This window comes from Artibeus jamaicensis, unplaced genomic scaffold (genome assembly GCF_021234435.1).
Source record: "Artibeus jamaicensis isolate MK-2021 breed Jamaican fruit bat unplaced genomic scaffold, CSHL_Jam_final scaffold_537, whole genome shotgun sequence".
Classification (NCBI taxonomy): Eukaryota; Metazoa; Chordata; class Mammalia; order Chiroptera; family Phyllostomidae; genus Artibeus; species Artibeus jamaicensis.
This window is the reverse complement of record NW_026522047.1, coordinates 28,114,206-28,139,383: the sequence shown is the minus strand read 5'-3', so window position 1 is coordinate 28,139,383 and position 25,178 is coordinate 28,114,206. Positions and strand designations below refer to the sequence as shown.

At 36.5% G+C, this 25,178-nt stretch overlaps 1 protein-coding gene across 3 annotated transcripts in view; it reads right to left on the bottom strand.

Annotated features, from left to right (window-relative positions):
• Positions 1 to 240: 240 nt before the first annotated feature.
• GASK1B (golgi associated kinase 1B) overlaps positions 241 to 25,178 on the bottom strand; it is a 45,741-nt gene continuing 20,803 nt past the window's right edge. For all 3 annotated transcript variants that reach the window (XM_037125725.2, XM_037125727.2, XM_037125726.2), the window contains exons 4-5: positions 6,216 to 6,442; positions 241 to 3,268 (exon numbers count right to left, since the gene is read on the bottom strand). In XM_037125725.2, coding sequence (XP_036981620.2) covers positions 3,061 to 3,268; positions 6,216 to 6,442 — 435 coding nt within the window. In that variant the 3' untranslated portion in view covers positions 241 to 3,060. The remainder of the gene's footprint in view (positions 3,269 to 6,215; positions 6,443 to 25,178) is intronic.

Sequence of the window (25,178 nt, the reverse complement as noted above, 5' to 3'; positions counted from 1 at the left end):
TTGTAGAATTTTCAAAACATATTTTCAGACCAGTGCCCTAACTTGCCTTACTTTGTTCTGTGCTGAAGTAAGCATTAGAATTTCATAAGACAGTGTTTTGATGACTCTGCATCTAAAATACTTTATTCATTATGTATAACGTAACATATATTTAAGGGTACAATGGAAAAATAAGCTATTACATAAGTTCAGAGATTATAAATATTTTGATCATTAGAGTCTAAGACATTTTATATTTTTAGAAGTTCCAGAGGTACTTAATAAATTTAATAAATATGTATGCTATAAAGGAAACTTGAAACATAATTGTATGACTCACACAAAGGAAAGAAAGCCAGAAATTATTCATATAGCTTACGATATCTACTAAATAATTTGCATACTACCTAAAGCAATGCCTTATCTACACCAAGAGGAAGTATGTTACTAATAATAATATCAAATATATGTCTACACAAACACAATCCAATAAAATTCTAGACTATTCAATTGTTTTTTTTATAATGAATATAGGTGGCAAATATTCCTCTATATTTAACTTCTAAAAAGTAACTCATCTACAAAAGAAAATGAACCTGCCCACAAAAGAAAAAACATGCATTTTTAATTTATAATATTTTTATTACAGATTTTTAAGATAACATTTTTATATCATCAACTTAAAGAAAATAAATCACACGAGAATAGCTTTTGTATGTCTGCCAAGGTAAATTGTTCTATTTCAAATTTATCAAGTTATAAATAAACCACATAATGTGTTTGTGTGAACTAAACCACAGCATAATCTGAGTACATTTGAAAGGCACCACGTTTTTCATTGTTTCAAGTAAAATAAATGAAGAGCATTATTTATTAGAATTAAAAGCCTAGCCTTTAGCTATCTATTATTCAAAAATAACACAGCATGAACTATTCACTGATTATAAAAGCAAATACATTGTTCACAAAAGCAAAGGTGACTGAAACTAACATGTGTCCCTGGACCATTATTGAATATTAAGCATTTTGGAATAACTGAAGGCAAATAAACAAAGCCAGACCCATATGTGAGACAACCAAGCTGCCCAAAACCAGGTAGCTTGAGACACAAAATCAAAGATAACTTTTAAGAAGCATGGAATTTCCATAACCACTATCACAAATCGGAATGAAGATGGTATAGTTCATTAATGCCCGTTAAAATTCAAATATGCCACCTGAAAAAGACAAGGGGTAAGGCAATAACTCTTGACCAAGAGTTGGTTCAAGTTAGTGGCTCAAAATAGAACCTGGGTCCCCAAACTTCTGTTAGGCCAATTTTTCATCAACCTAATAATTAATCAGAAAGGAAGAAAAGCAATCTTCAAAAGCCCAAATACAACAGGTAAAAGTGAAGACTGAAGAGAGCCAAAGGGTACTCTGAACGTGTGAGACCAATGGAAGCTACAGAGGGAAAACAGAACAGGAGGAAGGTCTACCAACCAACTCCCCAAAGGCTAGCCCTGCAAAGAAGGAAGCTAGAGTTGTACTTGGCTCTGAGCCTAAAGGAGCAATAATTAGATGATAAAGTGATTCCTTTCTTCTTGTTCTATTTTGTTTTGTAATTAACATGTTATTTTAACTTTTTGCCCCTATACTTTTGTATAAATTAGAATCTACAGATAAGTTCTAATTATTATTAAAATCATTCTTAAATTGTAGTATTATTATTTAAAACATTCTTAAATTGTATTTTTAAACTTCCAGGGAAAGGAAAAGTCAGTGTATCAGCTGTTCAATAAGGGGTTGGGTACATGGGGATGGGAAGATAATGATAATTTGCTCAAGATTTGAAATCTCCATATGAATATCTGTCATACATGATAATGTGAGTGAGTATCTTCCAAGGATATAAAGATCCAACACATGAATACTGTTATGTCCACATCCTTCACCTAATTAAAAACTTGGTAAAGGGGGTTTGGGGAGAATTATTTCAGGTTCAATAATAACAAAATATACTGTTTTTGTTCTAGTCATGTGCCTTCCTCAAGGAGAAAGGACCAGAGTCAAATTTTCATTTATTTTTTCATACTTCTTATATTAAAAGAAGCCAAACAATATATTTCAACACAGTCAATATCTGATCTGATTGTCTATATCTAGACAATATCAATTAAATCAGGTTAAATATAATTACACAGAACAAATCTGAAGAATTCCACCATTTTAATGAAATATACAGAAATTATAGTACATCCTTGTAAAAATGACAAAAACTTTAAAAAGAACATTTTTTAAGATGTGCTCTATAAGTACAGTTTCAAATGGGTAACTTTAAACCTTAATATTATTTTATTTTAAGCAACGAGACATAAATTAGACCTAAACTGAGACGGCAAAACTACCTAATGTATAAACTGTTAGATTTAGATGTTTCCTCCACTGAAGATAAAATAAATATCTGAAGAGAAGTAGAAAATGTGATTCTTACTGCTTGGAATCATGCAAATGGCTGATTATTTATAGATACAATAGGATATAAACTGGTAGGTTTGGGAATAACTCATCATTTCCACTTAGAATGACTGTAGGCACTGATGGATTTGCAGATCCCATGCACCTCTCCCAGTGGAGAGTCACCTCTGAGTGAAGGCTGTGACGGCTCTGTTTTAATAATTAGCAACCAAAAAAAATTTTTTTCAAGGCTCATTCCCATTCGTGTTTAGTCAGACCAGTGAAAATGGCATAAAACATAATTTATTTAAAAAGTTGGTTTACACTGCTCTATTAAACAACATGACAAATGTTCTACCAAAGCTAGCTGGAATAATCATTGCAATCATTCTGTAACCAGATGTGGAGACTCACATGACAGTGGTAGTAAAATATAGAAACAAATATTTTTTTGAGGAGTATGTTTCTTAAAGCTTTATGAGCTGCTTATCATGCTCAGGTTCATCATATATACGTGGCTAAATTCATTCATTTTATGTATTCATCTACTCTGTCTCATTCCCGAAAGGAGTTGAGGTTTGTGTACTTGATTTAAAAACAACAACACATAAATATATCTAGCACTCCGGCCAGAAGATCCTTTTGTTATTCATTCATAGGTAATACTTTGGCCCCATGGGCATTGATGTAGGTGAGAAGGATTTGGGCTCTTTGTTCTATTACATCAATAAGCTTTTCAATTCCTTGTCTACCTCCTTGACTCTCCCAATAAACTTTATCAAGAAACAGAGATTGAAGGAGTTTCTGCCGTAAGTGCTGGCTCTTCAAAACAGAAACTGCAGATTCAGGAAACCTAAAATGATAAAATGATATTTCATTCTTAATAATTGTTTGGAAATATTATGCTTTACCCAATATCTCTCCCTTCCACTAATCAGGCACAAATCACAGTATCAAAGAGTATATACCTTAAGAATCAAAACTTTTTTGTCACTGTCAAGCAGACACTTCTCTTAATATCTTAGAAGAATATGTTGCAAGAGAACTAAATTATCTATACCATTGAGAACTTGACATATTAACATTTGACTTAAGGTCTTTATATGTAGACAAAGGGAGGCACAGAATTAAAAAGATCTCTGTTAGTCAGCAAAAACACTTTCCTTACTCTTAAACATCACTTCGCCCATGGAAACTGCGTTGATCTGTCATGTAGAATAGTATTCTCATAAGTGTCAATGTGTGGGGTTTATGCAAGAAAATATGAGAAGCAAAATGCTGACAATTTTGACAAAGTTCTCTTCCAGAGTAGAAGTTGCATGGTTGAATTTAATGTGAAATAATCCATAATATACATAAGAAGAGAAAGGAATCGATCTAAAATACCCAATTAAAGAGAGAATTGCCCTTGATTCAGATTATATTTTAGGAATTCTGAGGATCAGGGAGCATTTTATGATACTGGAACACTAAACTGTTTTCAAATAAATGTAGTAAAACTCCAGTTTTAGAGCTAGGGCATTCCACAATGGACCATCTCTCTGGAAAATCCAAGACCCATTCAGAAAGGTCCTTGCTGAATTGTTAAGAGAGTGCATTGTACTTTCTGCTCTTCATTCAAAGTACACAGCCAGGGGTCTAGCTCATACATTATCTGAAAAGCTTCATAAAATTTCTGGTTCAGAATCATTAAGTAATGTTTTGCTGAAACACCAGTTTGGCCTCTCCCAGCTTTCATTAAAATACTGATGAAAGCCCAGTAAAAAATGTTAGGGTTTACTAACAATTTTCAAGTAAACTTAGGTGTTTCTTAAAAACAAGAACATACACTTGTTTGAAGAGTACTGTTTACCAGAAGTTTCAGGACTTCTAAGCACCTTTTCCAAATGTCAACAGAGCAAGTTGGGGATGATTACTCACTCAGGGCAGAGACGGGGGTGGGGGGGTGGGGGGGACATGAATGCAAGGGATACAGGTGCTCCTGCCCTTCAGAAGCTGCAGAAGACCAAAGGAAACAGAGCTAGATTCGCTTAATGAGTCTGAGTGCGTGTGGAATTAAATAATGCTGATAAGATGCTCTAAGCTCCCCAAAGACATGTACTATGTAATTTAGTGACCATATGATTAAGTAAGCATTTTTGCTCTATGAAGTATTAACAATCCATGATTCAGAAATTCTATGGTCCTTCAACTAATTTAGCTATGGCAGAATGTATGACATAAATTTGTTAAAAACCATGGTTCTTTTCAGTGATGAATCTTTCTTATAAAGGAAAATTTTTTAATTATCTGTTTTTACAAGACATTGATTAATAGCAATATTCTATGCATGAATCTAAGTTAGCAAAGCCTTCATTTTTGCTTTTCAATGTGTAAATACACACTCAAAAAAGACTGAACTTTAAAATCATTGCTCTTTATAATGCATTTAATAAAAGTTCAATCTTCTTTGAAAGCATAAATAAAACAGTATTCATATGTATATGAATGAAAAGATTGTATTCTCCATGCACTCTTAATTCTAAAAGAAAATTTAGGGTCAGGGATTCAAGATGACCCATAATATCAACTCAGTAAATTATGCCTATGGCTTTTAAATATTTCTACACATAAAACTGTCTTAGTTTAGACATCTAGAAGAGAGAATCTGTCATATACTCATATTCTACCTTTAATCCACAAAGAAATGTGAAGAGCAGATATTAACAGGGAAAGACTTCACAAAAACTCATAAAATTGAGGCTTGTGAAACTCTCACAGGAAAAGCACTGTCTCTAACATTGAAAGTACACAAAATTCACATTATCTCATTGTCAGTGCTAGGAAGAACTGCTGAAACATGCTTCAGAGCATTATCTACACGACTCATAGCAACACCTTGCACATTACAAGTTCCTGTAGATAACTGACTGGACTTGAATTTGGAAGACCTACGTGCTACCTCCCCAATTTTAGATTTGCTCACGTGTTCTCCAGCAGTCACTGAGCTTCACACAGCTGTTTATTATTAATGCACCCCTTTATTTTCAAGTCTCAAATACACCCCAATTTCTCAGTCACTCTAATTTCTAAGGCGGGAAGACAATGAAGAGTATCTATAGGTGGAGTCTGTTTTCTCCCCTCAATCTCCACCGTGGGTTGAACGGCGGAGACTATAGCCGGGTTTCTGCCACTAGTTCGTGTCTTAGTTTCCTCTATTTCTAATTAGAGGTAGGTTCAGGGTACTTTATTTCATAATCTATGTCTACTAAAAGGATTTCCAAATGCTCAAAAATTTTCCTACCTCATTAAATAGCTGCTGTCCTGTGATACTATGTTCTTTCTCATCAGCAGATTGTCTCTAATTTTTCACCACACTCCTAAAAGTCACTTGAGTTTACTGTGTCTTTGAACATCCTGCCATGTCAATAGCTACATGTCCATCAGCTCCCCCATTCCATGGCCTAATAATGGAGGTTCTGCCACTGGTTTATCCCTGTTCTGCCAGCTCCTATTCTAGAGATTCCTGCATGTTTCCATCCTAATCCACGTGGATTTTCACAATGAGGCCAAGCAACATGATGGATATGAGATGTAGCAGGAGCTTTGTAGGTTGCATTGGTTGGTGACAGAGACACCCTGCCCTCTCTCTCATTCTGTTCCACTTGGGCTTGTTTTCCTTTTCTGGGCCTCCATTCCCCAGACTCCACAACCACAATTCATTTCAAGGGTTAAAACTGATCAAACAGAGGATGTCACTTTCCTCCACACCTCTCTACTTCTTTAATGCAAATCTAATGTTACTACATTATAAAACTTACTCTTTGATGCCTGTTAACAATTTGAAGTTTAAGTTATCTTCACTTCTGTCAAAGAAACCCTTGTTGTCTATAAAGACCAAATGCCGTGGGTCGTGCTTTCGCTGGATAATGTGTGCAAGGGCCACAGAATCTTGGTCGTCACATTTTGGCTGCAGTCCATTCTGTACACAGTCATCTTCCTTTCGAGGTCTGAATCCACAGCAATTTGTATCCAAGCGATTATAAATCTGAAAATGGAGAACAAAAACAAAAATCCAAGGTGCTGAGTAAAAACAAAACTTGGGAAAGTTAGAAGATTTCCAAACAACTGCTTTCTAAATAGCTGACTGGCCAGAATTGAATAGGACCAGGCTCATTTAATTAAAGGCAACTATCAGAGTAAGTGCAAGGTTCATATCCTGCTGACTAAGCCAAGGTTATAAGCATTTCCAGCTTCTGCTAACAGCTCCGCAGGCAGATCATCCAAGTCAGGCATCTCCACCCTTAATATTCAAAGTTCCCACTGACATCACATGCAGACGCACAGCCAGAAGACTCTCTAACTCTATTCAGGACAGAAGACAGAAACTGCTGTACTTTTATATACCCACAAGACTGTACCTTGTTTTCTTCCTCGAATGGGGTTATAGAAAACATGAGTTATCTTAGTGGCTCTAAAATTTCCTGCATCTCCTAATCTCTCTGCGCTTTAGTATTACTGTAACTACACTGAAATAACATAGAACAAATCTATTAAAAAGAAGTGGCATCCAATAATGAGAACTAAGAACACTACCTATATGGAGCACACAGCCAGATTCTAAATAAGTGAGCAGAATGAGCAAAATATTGGACTGACTGGGGTTTACTATGGGAAATAGGGCTACTGCCATGTGGAAAAGGCTAAACAAAGATATTAATTAGAAAAGGAAGAGTTGTCTAATGTCCATTTCTTTAGAGCAAGGAAGGGACTGATATTTATTCATCAGAGTAAATTAAAGTCTGGGCTCAGGTATTAGATGAACTCAAAGTCAAATCTCTGCTCGCACATTCATCATTAGCTCTGTAGCCTTGCATAGATTCCTTTACATCACCAACACTCAATTTAATTACCTGTGTAGTGGCAATGATACTATTCACCATGCACAGTTAATGGGAAAATGAATGGAAATGTTTATGCACCCTCCAGCCCTGACCTAGGCATCTACAAGATGCTCAAGAAACAAAAACTATTATTACTATTTTGAGATACACAGATACACACATATTTACCTCCAAACAAGGCAAAAGGCTTCCAAGGCTAAAGGTAATTTCTCCATTTTCATAAGGAAAACTAAGCATCAGAGGGGTTAAATAATCTGCTCTGGGTAAGATATTAGTTAGTAGCAAAGTTAAGATTTAGACAGTTGCATTTGTCTCCAAAGTCCCATGATCTTTCTCTAACATGTCAAGTTGAGTAGTTTAAGGCCTGTTAAAGATGGTACAAATGCTCATGATTCAAAAGATGGCTAGATACAGACTGTCACTTTTATTCTTTGGACAGGAAATCCTCATCCTTTCTCCTCCTCTTGTGATTTTTTGTGTATCCTGTAGGGCTGGCCACTTTAGGACACCAACTGCTAAGAAACAGATGCAACAAGAGGAGTTCCAAAATTTAGCCCTTTTTGATATGATCACTCATTCATTCATCCAACAAAAGTTTGTGAAATATCTTCCACCACCAATCACTGGGCTATGTGCCCAGGCAAATGCTGGCCTGGCTGACACCTCCCACCACCACTACTTCCAGAGGAAAATGGTCATTTAATTTTGTCTCACTACCACGGCAAACTTCAAGGACTAGGTCTTCAGTTTTCTGCATGCATGTGGACTTTGTAGCAAGAAGCATACTTTCAGATGTTATAAGAGAAGTTAGCCTGAGCAAATTTCCTATGAAGTTTATGTAAAACCAGTCACGTGGGGCAGGGGTGGTCATTGAGCCGCAAGGCAGTCCAGCTCCAAGAGCTCACTGCTGGTCCAGAAACCATATGTAGATAAGGGAGGCCTCTGTCGGGACTGGTTCCAGGCAGCTGATCCACCAGGGCCATAGTCTAACCAATAGTTTATCCAAAAACTCACAAGGCTGACCCAGGAAACAGGAAGTTCCCACAGCTAGTTAAAGTGCATTTGTTTGGCATGAAGATAAGAGTTTCCCCAAGGTGAGCAAGAGTGCTCCAAGCAAATCACTATAGTTTAAAGGAAAAAAAAGCATGCATTAGAAACAATTAGAAAATTTTACTGAGCCCTTTCTACGCTTTCATTCATTTTATATAGTACCTTGACTACCTTTGCCAACAAGGACAACCAAATGGTATAAAGAGATTGAATCTGATTATAAAACCAAATGATATAAAAAGATAGACTCCGACAGTAATTATTTAAGATCAGGCAGTCCAGGAGAACATGAAAAATAACTCTTCTTAAAGCTGCTTCTGATCCAATCTCCCTTTTAAAGTATTCACTAGTTAATAATGTCAAAGAATTTCTGGATCATTTCCCACAATCTTTATCTGTTTATGTCCAGTTATAATGATACTACCTTTGGGGGGTGCAGCTTAATCCTACTTAATTCTGATGATAGCATCATCTGTTAGGTTGGATATACACATTTAGAACTTAACCCTCCAGGACAAATCTACCAATGACTTCCTAAGCAAGAACTCTTCCTTCACTGTTGATTTCAGAGTAGTGGGGAAAGGGCTAACACATATATAGTTGCATTTCTGCTATTCTCACAACACAGCCATGTAAATCATATGTATTCATATTAATAAGCACATTCGAGTTTAGGCCCTAACTTTAGTACTCCTGCAAATATTATACTCTTCCATTTTTAAACTCCATAAAAAGCATTTAAAAATTGGAGGTGGAAAAGAACAATTTAGGTCATCTTTTCATTGCCTTCCCAACATTACATTGTTTCCTACAGGGTATTTTTAAAGTGCTTCATCTGATCTAATTTTGAATCACTCCACAGTCTGTGATGATTTCACCACTTCCCCGACAGACCATTTGTGCCACTTAAATTGAACAGACCTTAATATTGAAAACAAATGTGTGTGTTTGACTCAACTCCTCCTCCAGGAAATGTTTACCACTCCTTTTATTCAGCTCTGTGCATGTGCTTGGTGGGTATGTTCACGTACATCTATGTGTGTGTGTGTGTATACTAAAGACATAGAATAGCATTCAAATCTTGGATATGCTTTGTTTTTCTCATCCTCCAACTATAGTGAATTACATCTTTGTATGATTGCCTTTGTCAAGCAAGGGCTTAAATAGCTCTTAAATCTTGTTCCCTAGCTCTTCTCAGTATTTCATTTATAGTGTTCCTTTGAATTCACATCCAATATACCAAAAATAATTTGACCACAAAACCATAATCCACTCTCTTAAATTCAGTGCCCTTCCTTGGTATTTAATTTGGTTACAGACTGAATATATTTCTGCTTCCTTTTAAGAGAGTTTACCTACTTTTTAAAGCCTGATAAAGCATACTCTAGATAGCTATGAACCTCTAATATAATTTTAACACACATGCTTAGTGAACAAAAACAATCACTTTATTTAACTATAGCATGATTAGTATGGTAGTCCACATCTATGTTCTTAGATAATTATCCTACGAAGATCATTTGAGGGTAAATTTTGTCAGCAAAGCAACTGTGAGTGTTGAGCATCATTATTGCAGTTCATTCAAATTTACATCTGCTCCCTCTTTAAAACAAGGAAAATCTTTTGCAAAAATTGATCTGCTGAATCTGAAGATTACTGCCAACCATCACTTTCCACAAAATTACTCTTAGCTCTTTTAGGAAAATATATCTTTTCAGTGTTTACCTAACTAAAATTATACTCAGAAAAATCCAGGTGTTCCAGCCAAATTTTTTGTTGGTGGGATATTTTTAGACATATGGCCTTTCTCTCGAAAGTTTCTTTTTTAATTCTATTTTTCTTTGGTAGTCTTAGCTTTGCTTGGAGGAAAAGCATTTTCTGAGTGACTTACGTGATGCTCACAGCACCTGAATATGACGCCCCTGCTGCACTGACCAGCTCTCCACAGCCCCTTAGAGATCCACAGAGCCCTGGGTACCTGATGACTTTCCACCCTTCTGCACACCACCCACTCTAGCTGGGTCTTCAAAAAGTGGGTCTATCAAAGCAGCTGTGGTCATTTTTGTTCATGTATTCATTTCTCAAAACAATGTGATTAAATGACTCATTTCAGGCAATGCCTGTGAAAAGGCAATAGAAAATTCTAAATGTGCTGCTAATATTAATCATGAAAAACACACTAAGAGTCATTCATTTGAGTGCTCGGTATAAGCCAGGACCTGTACTCTTAATGCTTTACATGTACTATTTCATGGAATCCTCACAGAAACCTTAAGGTGCTGCTACCTTATGAGTACTACCAATAGTCCCATTTGACCAATGAGAAAATTGAGGCATAAAAATGCTAGTTAACTGACCCCAGTTCAAAAATTACAGAACTCAGGGCTCTAACCCAAATGTCTATGACTTCAAAATCCATGCTCTTAACAATCCTGATGGTACCTCCCAGGTGTGGCCTCCAAGACAGTATTTCAAAAGAGCAAACATATTTATATAGACTGTTAAATGACACTAGAGTCAATAAATACTGTGTATTTAGAAATAGAACATCAGAGTAAGAGAAAAACTCATGAAGGAGAGGATATTAGAGTTGGGTTTTGAGAGACAGGCAGTATTAGCTAAAAAAGAACAGGCAAGGTAATGAAGGTAGCTAATCCAAAGACATGTTCGGAGGAACTGAGAATCCATTAGACCAGTGCTTCTCAAACTGTACTGAAAGGTCAAGCATTAGTCGTTCTTTTTCTCTGGCTCCGCAACCTATGGGGATTATTGCTTTGTTAAAATAATACATAAATACTTTATGACTGGAAAAATAAAATATGAAATACCAATATTTTGTTAGATTCAGTAAACAAAGTTGCCAAATTACTATCAAAGTGTTTAATGCTTACTTGCAAGTTTGGTGCTAATCATGGACTGGTGTGAACTGGCTCGAGTCCCTGAACTGCTCTTTAAATCAGCACAGTGGAGACTCCACCAGTGAGGATAAGGGGAATGTGAAGGCAAGTAGTCAGCAAAAGATGAATAAGAGCATTTTGCCTGTAAGAAAAAACCATAAAAAAAAAAGCTGATGTGTTCACAAATTTCCCTCTCTTTTCCTCATGCAGAGTTGAAAGAAAGGTAACAGGCAAGGGAGCAGGGCATCAGGTGAAAATGTTAAAAGAGTAAAAACTGAAGGAAGCCAAGATTGAATGTAGTTGGAAGCTGAAGAGCTAAAGGATGTTCTTAATGTAGTTATAAATTGGCCTCCACCAAACATTTTTATATAAAATAACTATTCAATTATTTTAGTTAAACTACATAACCTTTTTGTATTTTTCTACCTCTGCTTTTGTCATTTAAAAATATCACATTTACCCCCAAAATTCATTTGTACAGAGAAAGTTTCAATTACGCAATAAAACATGTAATGAGTAGAATCTGACAACTCGCCATGGTAACTCATCCAATGCCTGGCACATAGAGGTGCTTGATAAATGTTTATTATTGAAAGAACTCTGCTGAAAGTTGATATTCACTTTCTATGTGGCTCTTTACAAAGTTCCTCCAAAACACTGTCTACTATTGTGAAGTGTCAAATACACTGAATAATGGTGGTATATTAAGATGGTTCTTTTTAAAGTAGCATCTAGTAAATGGAGTTGGGGGAAAAAATAGGAAGGGAGCAAACAATGGAACAGCCTGTGCTTGTCCCTTGCTCTCGGTTGGCTTCTTTACTGGGGTTTAATTTCAGTAAGTACGAACCGTGAGCTCCCGTCCCACCGAGAGGCCACCCGGACACCTTGCATATAATGGGCACTTGATAAACACACAACAAACAGATGTGACAGAACTAACAATAGGACATTTTTTTCTATAATTAGAACTTCTTCCGGAAGTTTCCTTTGAAACTTATCTCACAGGACATCTCATTTGTTTTTAGAAAACGCATGGAGGAAAGAAGTCCTATTTTTAGCAACTACCTTATTTCAAAAAGGCAAGGGAAAAAAAGATGGTGAGAATCATTAACATTATTGGCCCTACCCCAGGTACAGAGAAACACAAAAACATATGGATTTATTTATTCATCTGCCAACAACTCACGGTGAAAATTTCTTCTACATGAATTTGTCCTGATTTAAACCAGTGTGTGGTTGCTGTGTTATCAGGCGCACTGGGCTTGGACCCCTGGAGCCTGGTCGACATGGGAAGGTAGGGCAGACCACAGAGAAGGGCAGCTTCCAGACAAATCCCAGTCTCCATGGAACTCCTGACTGCAGAGCCAGCCTCTTAGTTTGGGAGCTGTGCAAAACAAAGCGTATTTGCCAGCCTGCACCTGTATCACTTGGGAACTCTCACCTCATAAAATAATAGACTTCATTTTTGTTCTGTGCTGCCATGGTAACAGGTCCCCGTTAAATTGGTATGCATGCAAATGTGACTAGCAGAGCAGTTGATGAAGGATGATAAAAGTAAAAATAGTTTGCTACATAGACGTCTAACAGCGAGCATAGGCTCCCTTGAGCTTCTGCCTCAGTGCATAACAGCACTGATACTCGATTTCCACCTCTAAAAATAACTATCAATGTACACCAATTCAATGCAGAATCTCTAGTTTCTTCCACATTACTGAATCCTAAGTAAAAACGTAACAGTGTTTCTTATGTATAAGCACAAACATTTTAATGTTACAATATATTTAAAGCTATTTCTACAGATACTGTGTTTAGAATCCATACACTGCACCTCTGAGTATCAGAATTCAAACACAGTTTGGCCACAGAAAAATTTTTGAGTCACCAGGCAAGTGACAATTATTTTTAGAGAAAGAAATTCACATTCTATCATTTGCACCAGCAGAGCTGCATGGAAATAGCCTCTGCCAAAGGAACACCCACCTTCCCATAAAGGTTTATAAAAAGCAGACTAAGAAAAACAGCAATTTTTATATTTTACAAAATTCTGATTTATATTAAGCAAATGAAAATTTAAAACAACCATAAAATAACCTTCATATAAGTAAAATGTTTAAATGCTTTCTTTCAATGAAATGAAACACCGTTTATAATGATTTAACATTGAATAGCGTTGTAAATAAGCTTACATCAATGTTGTCATTGAAATCATTTCCCTTGCTTGATTTGATGTATATTAAGTTTTAATATTCTTACGGAATTTCTGTCAATTTTAGCATCCCCTAGAATACAGTGTTTTATTATAAGGAAACTGATAAAAATAAGTAAAGATAAGCTAAATGATTATACTAAAACTCAATTCTAATTATAGCGACAAGGATTCTTTGCCTGACCGAACTTTAATCAGGCTCCCATACCTCCTTTAAGCCTGTGTGTGCACTTCCCTATAAAACCCAGAAATTTACTTTTAGCAAGAACCCTGCTAAGTCATTTTAACCATAACCTACCCCTCAACCCCATCCTTGATATCTGATCGCTCTCAACATCTAATCCGGTTTCTCATCTTCCACCATCCCCCAGATGACCCAGACCTGTCTTAAGCAAGAATCTGGTCGGGCCAGTTTACCCAGACCTCCCCTTCCCCCGATGTTTCCTCTAAGCAATTTTCCATCCTCTGAGCCCCTACTCAGCTCCTTGGCTGCCAGTTCTTGCCCAAACTTGCTGTCCTCAGGGTTGAGCCCAACCACTCACCCACTGTAAAATCCCAGTGCACTGGTGCCCGTATCTATCACAAGGGTCCTGAATAAAGTCTGCTTACCAACTCTATCAAGTGTCAGCTGACTGTTTTTCTTTAATGATAATTAACAGTCTAACGTAACATATCCAAAAGCTATTTAAACTCGTATTTTTTCATGAAAATCAGTTCTCTTTACAAAAATTTAACTAATTTTGACAGACTATTTTTTGGTTATTTAAAAATATAGATTACTTGAGAGCAGAATTGTGGTCGCCAGGGGCTGGGGAATGGGGGAAATGAAGAGACGGCTGTGAAAGAGCAGAAACTTTGTTACAACATGAATAAATTCTGAGGACCAAGCGATAGTTCATACAGCCTGCAGATTCTGCACTACATACTTGAAATTTGTACACAGTAGACCTCAGGCATTCTCACGAGAGTGTACACACACACACACAAGGTAACTATGAAAGGGGATAGGTGTGCTAATTAGCTTGATTGTGGCAAATGTTTTATAAAGTATTATGTATATCAAGTTATCACACTGTACACTTTAAATGTATACAACTGTATTCATCAATTATATCTCAGTAAAGCTGGAAAAAAGATAAATTCTATTTTATTAAACTTTTCCAAAGGTTATTTTTGCATGTACATATAAAACTTCCCATTTGAAATAGATTTGTTGCTATGCTCCTTTGGTTAGCAAATAGCTACAAAATAAAGCCCTGTCTCAACATTATTACAGAAATAGTTTTGACCTCATTAACCTCTGAAAGGGCCATAGAAAAGCCATTGCCCCACTCGTTCAATTTGACCATAAATAGTAATAACTTTTTGAAATTCCATTTATGTCTTATTCATCTGTGTAAATAAACAACTTTAACACAGTTTGGTAGAGCATGAATTACTGTAAGAAGCCTTATGAACCAGTTTCCATTTAATCCTTTCTGGATCTACTTCATTGGGCAAAACTAACCAGAAATTTTCCTAAAATAATTACATGCAAAAAATATATTGAACCCAATGAATATCTGCCTGCCCTCTCTCTCTCAAGTGTTCCTATGAAAATATTACTAGGTTAACTTTCCCATGGTTTTCTTATTTGCTTCCTGGAAGATTTATCGAGAGAGCCAAATCTTAGGCCTCCTATTTGAACCTCAGTCAAACCTCAGTGAAACTCAGTTAAGGTTAGTTTCAAAGTGCCTATGGTTCAATGGCATAGAGTTAGTGGATAAGCCAATCCCCAAAGCTAGCTCAAACAACGCATTAAACAATTTTTGAATATCTAAAGGTTACTTATGGGACTAAACAGGCTTCTTTGAACCCCTAAAGTCTCTAGCTCGGCTATGTATACAAAAATTTAGGATTGAAGCATACTAAGTATGATTAATTTTAGCACAAGATAAAAATTCCTGGCAAGGACCAAAATAAGCAAAAGTGACATAAGTTAAATAACATATGCTGTACTTTTGATCAATAATCAAATTAGAATTGACCCAGATATGTTCAGTCGGTTGTCACTTGGCAATGAGGTTTATGACTAGAAGTTATTTGACCGGACATTTTCCCCTATAATTCAGACTGATACAGGAGCAAAGTCCTAGATAGTTGACCAATTTCATAGCCCGCACTTTATGCAAATAAAGCATTAACACAATCAATACCAGAATAAATGGGAATAAATGCTAGACAGTACATGTAAAGAATACACAGAGTGGAGCCAAAGTGGGTTTGTAGTTGTGAGTATGCCAAACACAGATTTTATTCTTGTGTCATTTATTAATTATTGTATTATTTTCCATACAAAAAATTGTAAATCTACTTTTGCCCCACTCTGTATAAAGTTCTAAAGGCTTTTACTTTGGAAGTAGACATTTGAGGAACCTGTACGCTTCTTGACAGAAGGGATGTGCTTTGAGAGACAGAGGGCGTTTGAACTTGGCCAGGATCCAGAGAAACACGGCGGTGTTATAGAGGCCAGGCCGCTGACAAGCTACGCCTTTGTGACAAACCAGGGTCGGTGTGGCCAGACAACTTTTTCTCTTCCAAGCTGCCTCCATGGGAAATCAAATAAATAACAAAGTCCGTGACGTGAGAGAAAGTGGCTTCTACAAGGTCTCCACCGGAGAAATAATGTCAAAGCTCCAAAGAGAGACTCACGGGTCAATGCCTCTGTATTTACGTTCTCCATCCTGTCATATTCTTGCAGAGAATTTTTAGCAGCAGAAATACATTCCATTCAAGGGCCACAAAAAGTGAAACTGTTTGCCTCTAGAAGTTTAGGCCAATATAATCCAACCGTTGGTTCCCTAATTCACCCCCCCCCCCAGGATTTTGAGAAGGTCCAACTTCTCAGGAATGAAGGTGTAATTTGACAGGTCAGTTTCTGTAAGGGGAGATTTTATAGACCTCCCAGATCAGACTCTCTTTGGAAGGGAGGACCCTAAGGAGCCAGCCTGAGTAAATGGGGCACACTTATGGACAGTCAGAGTGGGTCCACCAAGAGGATACCTGGGAAGGAATGGCTCTGAGAAATAAGAGGCCAATAGTTCCAAGGCATGAAAATAATGTTATATCAGAGTTGACAGCCAAGTCACAAAATATCAAATGATGGCTGAGGTCCACAGGTTGATTGGGAATTGTCTTGATAGAACACAGAAATCCCTCAATTCAAATTTGTTGAATTTAACTAAACTCCATAAGCAGTATCCTGTACGCTTATAATTCTTAATTTTGTTTATAAAGTAAAATTAAAAGTACAAAGCTATGCTAACAGAAAAAAAAACAGAAGAATTTTAAAGCAAACTATTTAAATAAAGCACAAAACTAAGCAAAGCCTTTCACATAATGCTAAAGTGGCCAAAAGCAATGAATAAATGCTCTGTGGTATTAGTCACATTAAGATTCTGGTTCCCCACAAAGGAAATTTCTTGGCTGCTGCCATGCAGACCTTTGTTCTCAGGAATAGACCCCAGTCACACCCACCTCCCACTACACGCCTCGTCTGGCATCATAAAATCCACAGCCTGGCTAGACCCTGCCCCTGTCTAACTGTTAAAATAGGAGTGATTGTTAAGAACAGGAGTGACAAGTTACATAAAAAGGCATGTGATCAAATGCATTTGCAATATGTAAGTTTTAAAAAACACAGACATCCACTACCCATGCATGTAAAATGACTTTTAAATTGGCTGAAAAAATGCATACTAATCTCATGAGAGTGTTAGCCTCTGGGGAGAAAATGCAGGAAGAAGACATAAAGAGATGGTCAGAAGGGACTTTAACTTATTTCTAACATCTTCATATCTCTAAAGTAAATATAAGATATTTTTAATACTGAAAGCAAAGATGCAAAAAAAAAATAATCACAGGATAATCCTAGAAAGTGGAAACCTGATATTTGTTCAGTCTTTGTTCTTTGGGATTTTATTTTTAATGACTCAATGAAGGCAATGAAAACCTTAAGGTACAAAATCTGATAATAAAACCCCAACCAGTTCCCCAAATTTTGCAGGCTGAGAACCCTGTGCTCACGACAGTCCCTCACGGCAGCCCGACCTGAAGGGCACGGCCATGGGAACTGCCATACATGACCTCAGGTGTCCTCACAGCCACAGCATCTCATGTTATCATGAGCAGCTCTACTGTGCAGAAAATTTAAAAAAAAAAAAAGACCTACATGACCCTTACCACTACCGGCCTGCAGTATTTGGAGATACATATGTATAAAGACAATAAATTCAAATTCTTATAAATGGGGTGGTTCTAGACAACTGGGTTGACATATTGACTCCTTGCTATCGGTCAGTATCCTAGTGCATTTAGTTGCCATAACACAATACCACACATTGGATAGCTCATAAACAACCAATGTATATTCATACATAAACAAATGTATATAAACAAACTGTGAGATAGATGGATAGAGGACAGATAGATGGACAGATAAATGGTTGAGTAGATAGATATACAAACATGAATGAGAAAATTAAAAACGTGGCCACTGACTAGATATTTGCCTGGAATCATTGCTCATTTTTCTTTTTGGGTGTGGTAATAATGGTAATGGTCTTGTCTGTTTTATCTCCCACTGACTTAACATATTAAAATATTTACAGATGAAAAAACATGCTGTGCGATTTGCTTCAAATTAATGTGGGCAAGGTAACTAGATAGAATTAGAGATGGAACAGGACTGGTCATGAGTATTTGGATGACAGGTATATGAGGGTTTATTATGTCTTCTATCTACTTTTTTATATGCTTAAATTTTTCCATGATGAATTATTTAATGCACTAAGTCATTTAACATTTATTTTTTAACCAAATGAAGTCTACAAAAGTTTTCTGCAAGGAGCAATATGATTAAAAGGGAAGTAGGAAGGGTAAATTCAGCACTAATTTGTACAATATTGAAGTCAAGAAAGACCAGACACAGGGAGATCAGTTAGGAGTCTCTTAACAACATCTTGGCATATATTCTTAGGAGTCTGATCATATTAGTGTTAATAGGAATAAAAAGGAAAATTTAATTGGAAGGATTCTGAGGCACTGTCAAAGTTTAGCTCTACTCAAAGAGGAGGCACTAAGCAAAAGTAGATTCAAAAGATGACTCGACAATGTCAAACCTGGCTGATTGTTAAAACAGTAATGTCATTAATAGCAATAAGTAAGTCAAGAGGGCAAATTGTTGGGAGGGAGGTGACAAATTTACTTCGATACACCAAATTTGAGAGGCTGAAATAACCATGTGCTATTCACAGTATAAATTATTATTATAGCTGTACGTGCGTGAACATGATGTCATTTACTCTCTCTTACCAACTATAATGACTGGCTTTAAAATAAAGTCATAAATTAAAATTCTATAATAAAAGAATTAAATAATGTGAGTTTGAATCATGAAACTCTTATGATAGCTCAAATTCTTCTTTAATAAAAATACTTTCTTGGCATATTGTAACCATTTCATTTACATTCATTTTCCTGCAAAAAATGTCTGTTTTTTGAACTCGAAAGCAAATCCACATGCTTCTTTTATATCATGTCCCCTGTCTCTACACAACTAAACATATAAAGCAAGAAAGACATTGTAGGTGTCCACTAAACACTAAGTTTTCTGGCCAGTTTGCTCATGTATTGCAAGCAATGTTCAGAAGAATAAAACCATAGTGTCACAAGAATCAGAAAGTCTTCTGAGGCCTCTTTAAATAAGATAAGTCCTACATTTTAGCATTATTAACACTGAAAATAACTTCTCCTGGTTCCACATATGTATAGAAGAAACTGTGTCAAACAACACTTTTGAATTGCATTATTGGTTATAAAGGGCAAACAGTTTACACAATTAGCATTCTTTAGTAACCACGGTAAATTTCAGTACTTACTCAGCATGTCTATACCTGTGAGGATTAGAGTGTTATTTTTAATGCCCTAGAATGACACACTTCCCATGTCCTCTACCTTAGTAACTCTTTGTAATCAATTGAACACTGTGATTCTCATCATAAAAAAGTACTTTTTTCAATACACAAAAAGAGGTAAGACTATATTGTTCTCTAAACCCTCTGATCCTTGGTAGTCTTTACCTCCCAAATCCCAGCCAACTCTGAGTGCCAACCAATATCACCAAAGCAAACCCCCGTCTTTCTTTGCTACTTGAAGCCAGACCGTATCTGACTGCATTATCTTTCATTGTTTGATTGCAAATGAACAAGAGACTATATCATTTGCTTGCTTGGTTTTACCAATAAATAATAGTTAGAGGCTATTTAGATTGGCAATGTACTAATTCTGCAAAACAATAAAACTGACCCACGCTATCCGAAATCCCAGTGTCTCGTAGCCTGGGTTGCTATACCTCTCCCTGCCAGAGCATCTGCTTGTAAGTCTTTTTCCTCACTGACCTCTGAAAGTAGAAGGGGAGACAGTTGATCACTAAGTGGTAGGTGTAAGAAGAGCAGGGAATAACTGGAAGACCCTATAACCTCTCACAGTGACTATATGTGAAATCTTTCTTTGCTTAGCATATAGAACATTCCTGCAGAAACAAATATTCTTCTATTGAAAGGTAGTATTCCCTTTTGTTTAGATTATAGTTAGTTGGAATTTTCACTTTAACTATTATACCTTAAGAGTGAAAAAATGACACAGAATGTAAGTGGAAGAGAACAGGTCAAAGATTAGCAGCTATTAATATAATGCATGATATTAAGCAGTCAAATCATTAGAAGCCAGTAAGAGTTAGAAGAGTCTACTGAAGACAGATAACTGTGGAGGAAAGCCATTCCAATTCATCTTTGCCTGTGGAATTTAGGAACATAAGTTTATTACTCAGAGTCATCCAAGAAAAAACTACCTTCATGAAACAGGAAGTTTCCATAAGCATCATTTTCCTACTCTGAACATTTTCACACTTGCAACACTTTGTTAGAATCCCTCTCTGAAACTCTCTTCCTGTCTCCTGTACACCTCTCATTTCTGTACTAAATGCCACACTCTTGGTCCACACTCTCTTACTTCCAGTTCCACAAGAACAAATACCATCCTGTTTGTTTCCATAGGATGTTAAAGTTAACTCAATTTTGACACCTGATATATTCTGCTATGATTGTGTCTTTCCAATTAGATTGCATAAATCTTGAGGGCATACACATGGTTTTATACACCTTTTTATCACCAATACTAAACCCACTAAGTGAAGATAACAGAGAAAAGCTCAGAAAACACCTGTCAAATCTAAGTGAAAAGAAATTAGGTAGCTTATCTTGTTGATGGTACAAGCAACCATCTCCCAAGACACATCTCTGCTGGCTCCCTTTTATGTAAAAACCTCTTAATTTCTCATCAAATAGGAGCAAGATTTCTCCATCTTAGAAAATGTAAGTGCAGTGAGAACTTCATTCAATAGTAAAAATGTTAAGCATTTTTATTCATTTGATTTTTTATTTTCTAAACTTCTCTTCCCTTAACAAACTGTATTTCTTATTGAAAGTACACTTTTATTTACTTATTTCACTTCTAACATTTTTAAAAGATTTTATTGATTTATTTTTAGAGAGTGGGGAAGGGAGAGAGAGAGGTAGAAGAACATCGATGTGTCTATGTGAGAGAGATACGAACCAGCTGCCCACCACACCGCCCTCAGCTGGGGAGCTGGCCCACAACCCAGGCATGTGCCCTGACTGGGAATCAAACCAGTGATCTTTTGTTTTAGGGGGCCACGCCCAACCCACAGAGCCACACCAGTCAGGGCCATTTTTAACATTTTTAATTTAACATTTTGTATTTAATATTTTAATATAACTAGGTGGGGTTTTTTATTTTATTTTTTATTATTTATCTTTGGAAGGGAAGGAGAGAGGGAGAGAAATATCAATATACGGTTGTTTCTTGTGCATCCCCTGCTGGGAACTGGCCCCTGCTGGAACTGGCCTGCAACCCAGGCATGTGCCCTGACTGGGAATCGAACTGCAATCTTTTGGTTTGCAGGCCCATGCTCAATCCACTGAGCTACACCGGGCAGGGCTTAACTAGGTGGTTTTGATTGATCAAAGCTATGCCCTGAGTAACTGACATTTTCAGACATTCTGGTGCTCATTAAAAGTTTACAAACTTGAATAAGACAGGCACTGCCATTGAGAGATTCATGGCTTACAAAAGAAGACAGATTAGTCAAAAATAATAAAAATGTAACATCCTAAGATCTATATAAGCATGAAAGTACATAAGAGTGGGAAAAATAAAATGATTTGGGAATGACACAACTTAATGAATAAATGTAATGATAAAATATTTCATTTAATACTTATGTTGATATTTACCTCTATTATTATTGCTGGATGATCAATTTCCTAATTAATACGTAATATTCAGTAAGTCCCTACTACGTACCAGGCATGTTCTAAATCCTTTATGTGTATAAAAGTATCGAATCCTCTAAGAGCCCTCTACACAAACCATAGCATTATATCTAATTTTACAGATGAAGATACTGAGACAGAGGTGTTAAGTAACTTCTCAATGTTAAAAAAAATTAGTATTGGCAACTGGGATTCAAGTTTATCAGGCTGGCTCCAGAACCTCAGTGCCTAACCATTCCCAAGTCAGTTCCAGACTATCTCTGAGTTCAAGGAGCAAGATTTCTGCATCTTAAATCTGCTTTCATTATTTTGTATAATCTTTTGAAAGAAATTTGACCAAATCTTGGAAACTCAAATGCTCTCTCTGTCATCATAATAGCGGTGAATTTTCGCCTAAGAAGTTCGTCCCCCCCACGCTTCATGAATGAAAGGCTACTTGTGCCTCTATCACATTTTCCAGACCCAGTAAAACGGCATCGTCTTGATGAATGTAGGTTGTTGATTGGGTGAAACCAAAGGAATGCTGTGAACCGAGAACAAACAACGAGGCTCTGTATTCTCTGGGCCTCACCACAGCATAACAGAACAAGTAACTCCAGTTTGCTCCAGGCACAACTTTTCTAAGACTGTTCACAAAATCCATTCAATACGCTCCAACACACTTTAAAATAAAAAAAATTCAGTGGAATTAATAAAAAAGATCACTATATAAAAGATAACTACTTATTATGGTACGCATGAAAAAGGGCCCAATTTGTTTATTTATTCATTTATTTGCTCAGCAAACATCTCTCTAAGCAGTGTATGATGCTAAATAGAAGAATTAAAATGATCAGTTATGACATGATTTATTTAAACAGTGTAAAGTTTCTCTGGAGAAAAATCTACTATGAGCAAAGTCAAAAGAAAAACAACAAAGCAAGAAAAATAATTTAAGACATACAGTAGTGATAAAGGCAAATGTTCATGATATGCTATACAAAATGTTTCTATAAATCAAAGAGAAAATATTATGGTATATAATATAAAAGGGCAATGATTTGAATACACAAGTCATAAAAAACAAAATACAAATAATCAATATTTGAAAATATGTACACCCTCAATCTCACTCATAATAAAAGCACTAGAAATATTGCAATATAAACAAGACCCCATTACCCGCCATAAAAATCAGCAAAAAAACATTAATTACTTTTCCACTTTCCAAAGTTGGCGAGAAAGAGGCAAATGGGCACTCATACCTTGCCAGTGAAGTCGTAAAGAGCTGCAACATCTAAAGCAAATTAGCCTTTTGTCCATTGCACAGTGGGAAGTAAATAAATGTTGGATAAATGAAAAAATGTAAGTTCCTTCTTACAGTTGCCATCCTCATATAATTCGGTATACTTTTGTAAATAGTAAGCCAATTCACTTTTAACAATAGAACTAATTTCTGATATCAAGATTTGGGGCTTCTTAACCAGAGTCAAAATTAAAAACACCAGTCAGTATCATAACTTGAACAGGTTTGGGAAAGTCTTGCAGGGATCTCATCCTCATGGATTATCAGAACCAAGAAGAATCCTCCCACCTCCCCCAGACAGAAGGAACAAGAGGGTAGACTACAAAAAGAACTGACCTACCAATAGACTCAGTCCCTGCAGAGGTAGCAGCAGCTTGATGCCTAGTATCTCAAGCCAGAGGTCATCTGGGCTCATACAGTGTGAGAGGATCGGTGGGAGTCACCCAGGCAATAAATGACAAAGCCTGAACTAAGATAGGAACATAAGTTATACCTAAAAGATAGATAAGTTATACCTAAAAGGTAGTTATACCTAAAGTGGTATCAAGGATATCACTTTATGGATGTGCGAGTATATATCACAAAGCATCCAGGTGACTCCCAAATTTCTGACTTGGAAAATTGGATGATGATGGCATACTCCCCCATAAACTAAATAAAAGCATTGTTCAGAAGTTTGTCTCTTAAGCCAGATCTCGAGTTTGACTCCAAGTTCTATCGCACACCAGCTACGAGACCCTGCCCAAGTTATTCCTTTTCTCTTCGCCTAGATTTCCTCAAATCTAAAATAGGAATAACAATAATGCCTATTCATAAGGTTGACATGCAGATTAAGTAAAATAATAGCTTAGTGCTTAGTATCGAGCTCTTGGGACAGTGCCAGGAACATAGCAAGGTAGGATAATTGTTAGATTGTTCATATTATAATATTAGTTTAAGGATTTGAAATATTTATCTTTGTTGAAAATTTGTAATAGTAATTCACGTGCCCATGTTTGTCCTCAAGACCACAGACAATGGACATGATGACAAAGGCTGTCGATGCACCGGAATCTGTTCTTGCTCAGGCAGGGTAATGAACACACATCTTAGGACAGCAGCTCTCTTCCTCCAAGTGCTATCATATCCCTCCAGGCAGAATATATCACTGCTCCCCTAAATAGCTCTGCTTCAAACAGAATGGTATATTTAGGATGCCCCAAATATCATACAAATGCTGCCAATTCCGTGTTCCTCCTCATGTTTTGCCTTATGCTCTTAATCATTTGATGCCTACAGTCCTGCTCACACTCTTCCTCCTCCACCAGCTATTTTATGGCAAAGTGTGCTCCCCATTTTGACCTCATAACAATAAGAACTTAGATTATTTTGCTCAGTCATTCTTACAGAAATGTATCTTTTTGTTTTTATATACTACATTTTTCAAACTAAATACATTTTTCTAAAAAATCAAACCTGGGATGGGGCAAAGGGTATACAATCTTATATTACTTTGTTACCTCTGTGGTTGTTTTCTACAGTATAATGCCCAGCAGATTTGTGCAAACACATATTCAGTGGTTGAATGATAGATGTAGCTTCCCTCAACAATGAAGACGCAGGACAGGATGAGATTTAGTTGAAGATTCCAGAACTAAAACAAATATCACTAGAGACAACTTCTTAAAGGGTCTGCCTACTTATATGATATAGCTTAGCTCTTAGGTTCATCAGCTACAAACCTCAAGACTTCACTACCAGGGTCATAGGTTTCCTCTCCATCCGCCTACCACTCATCATCCTTGGAACTTCAGCATCTGTGCTGACCACTCCCCAAACATCTGGCCACTTAGTGAGTACATAACCCTAGAAGTCCCCATTCGTTCTCCATCTTATTGCTAATGCATTTTTATCACACCAACTTTTCTTTAGTAACCAAAAAATAACTAGGCAGTTGTCATACAATAATGGTTAAAAATATGAAATCTAGAATTAGTCAAACTTAGATGCTAAAATCTCTTTTGGGGAACTTATGAACTATATAACACCGAACAAGTTAGTAACTGTTGA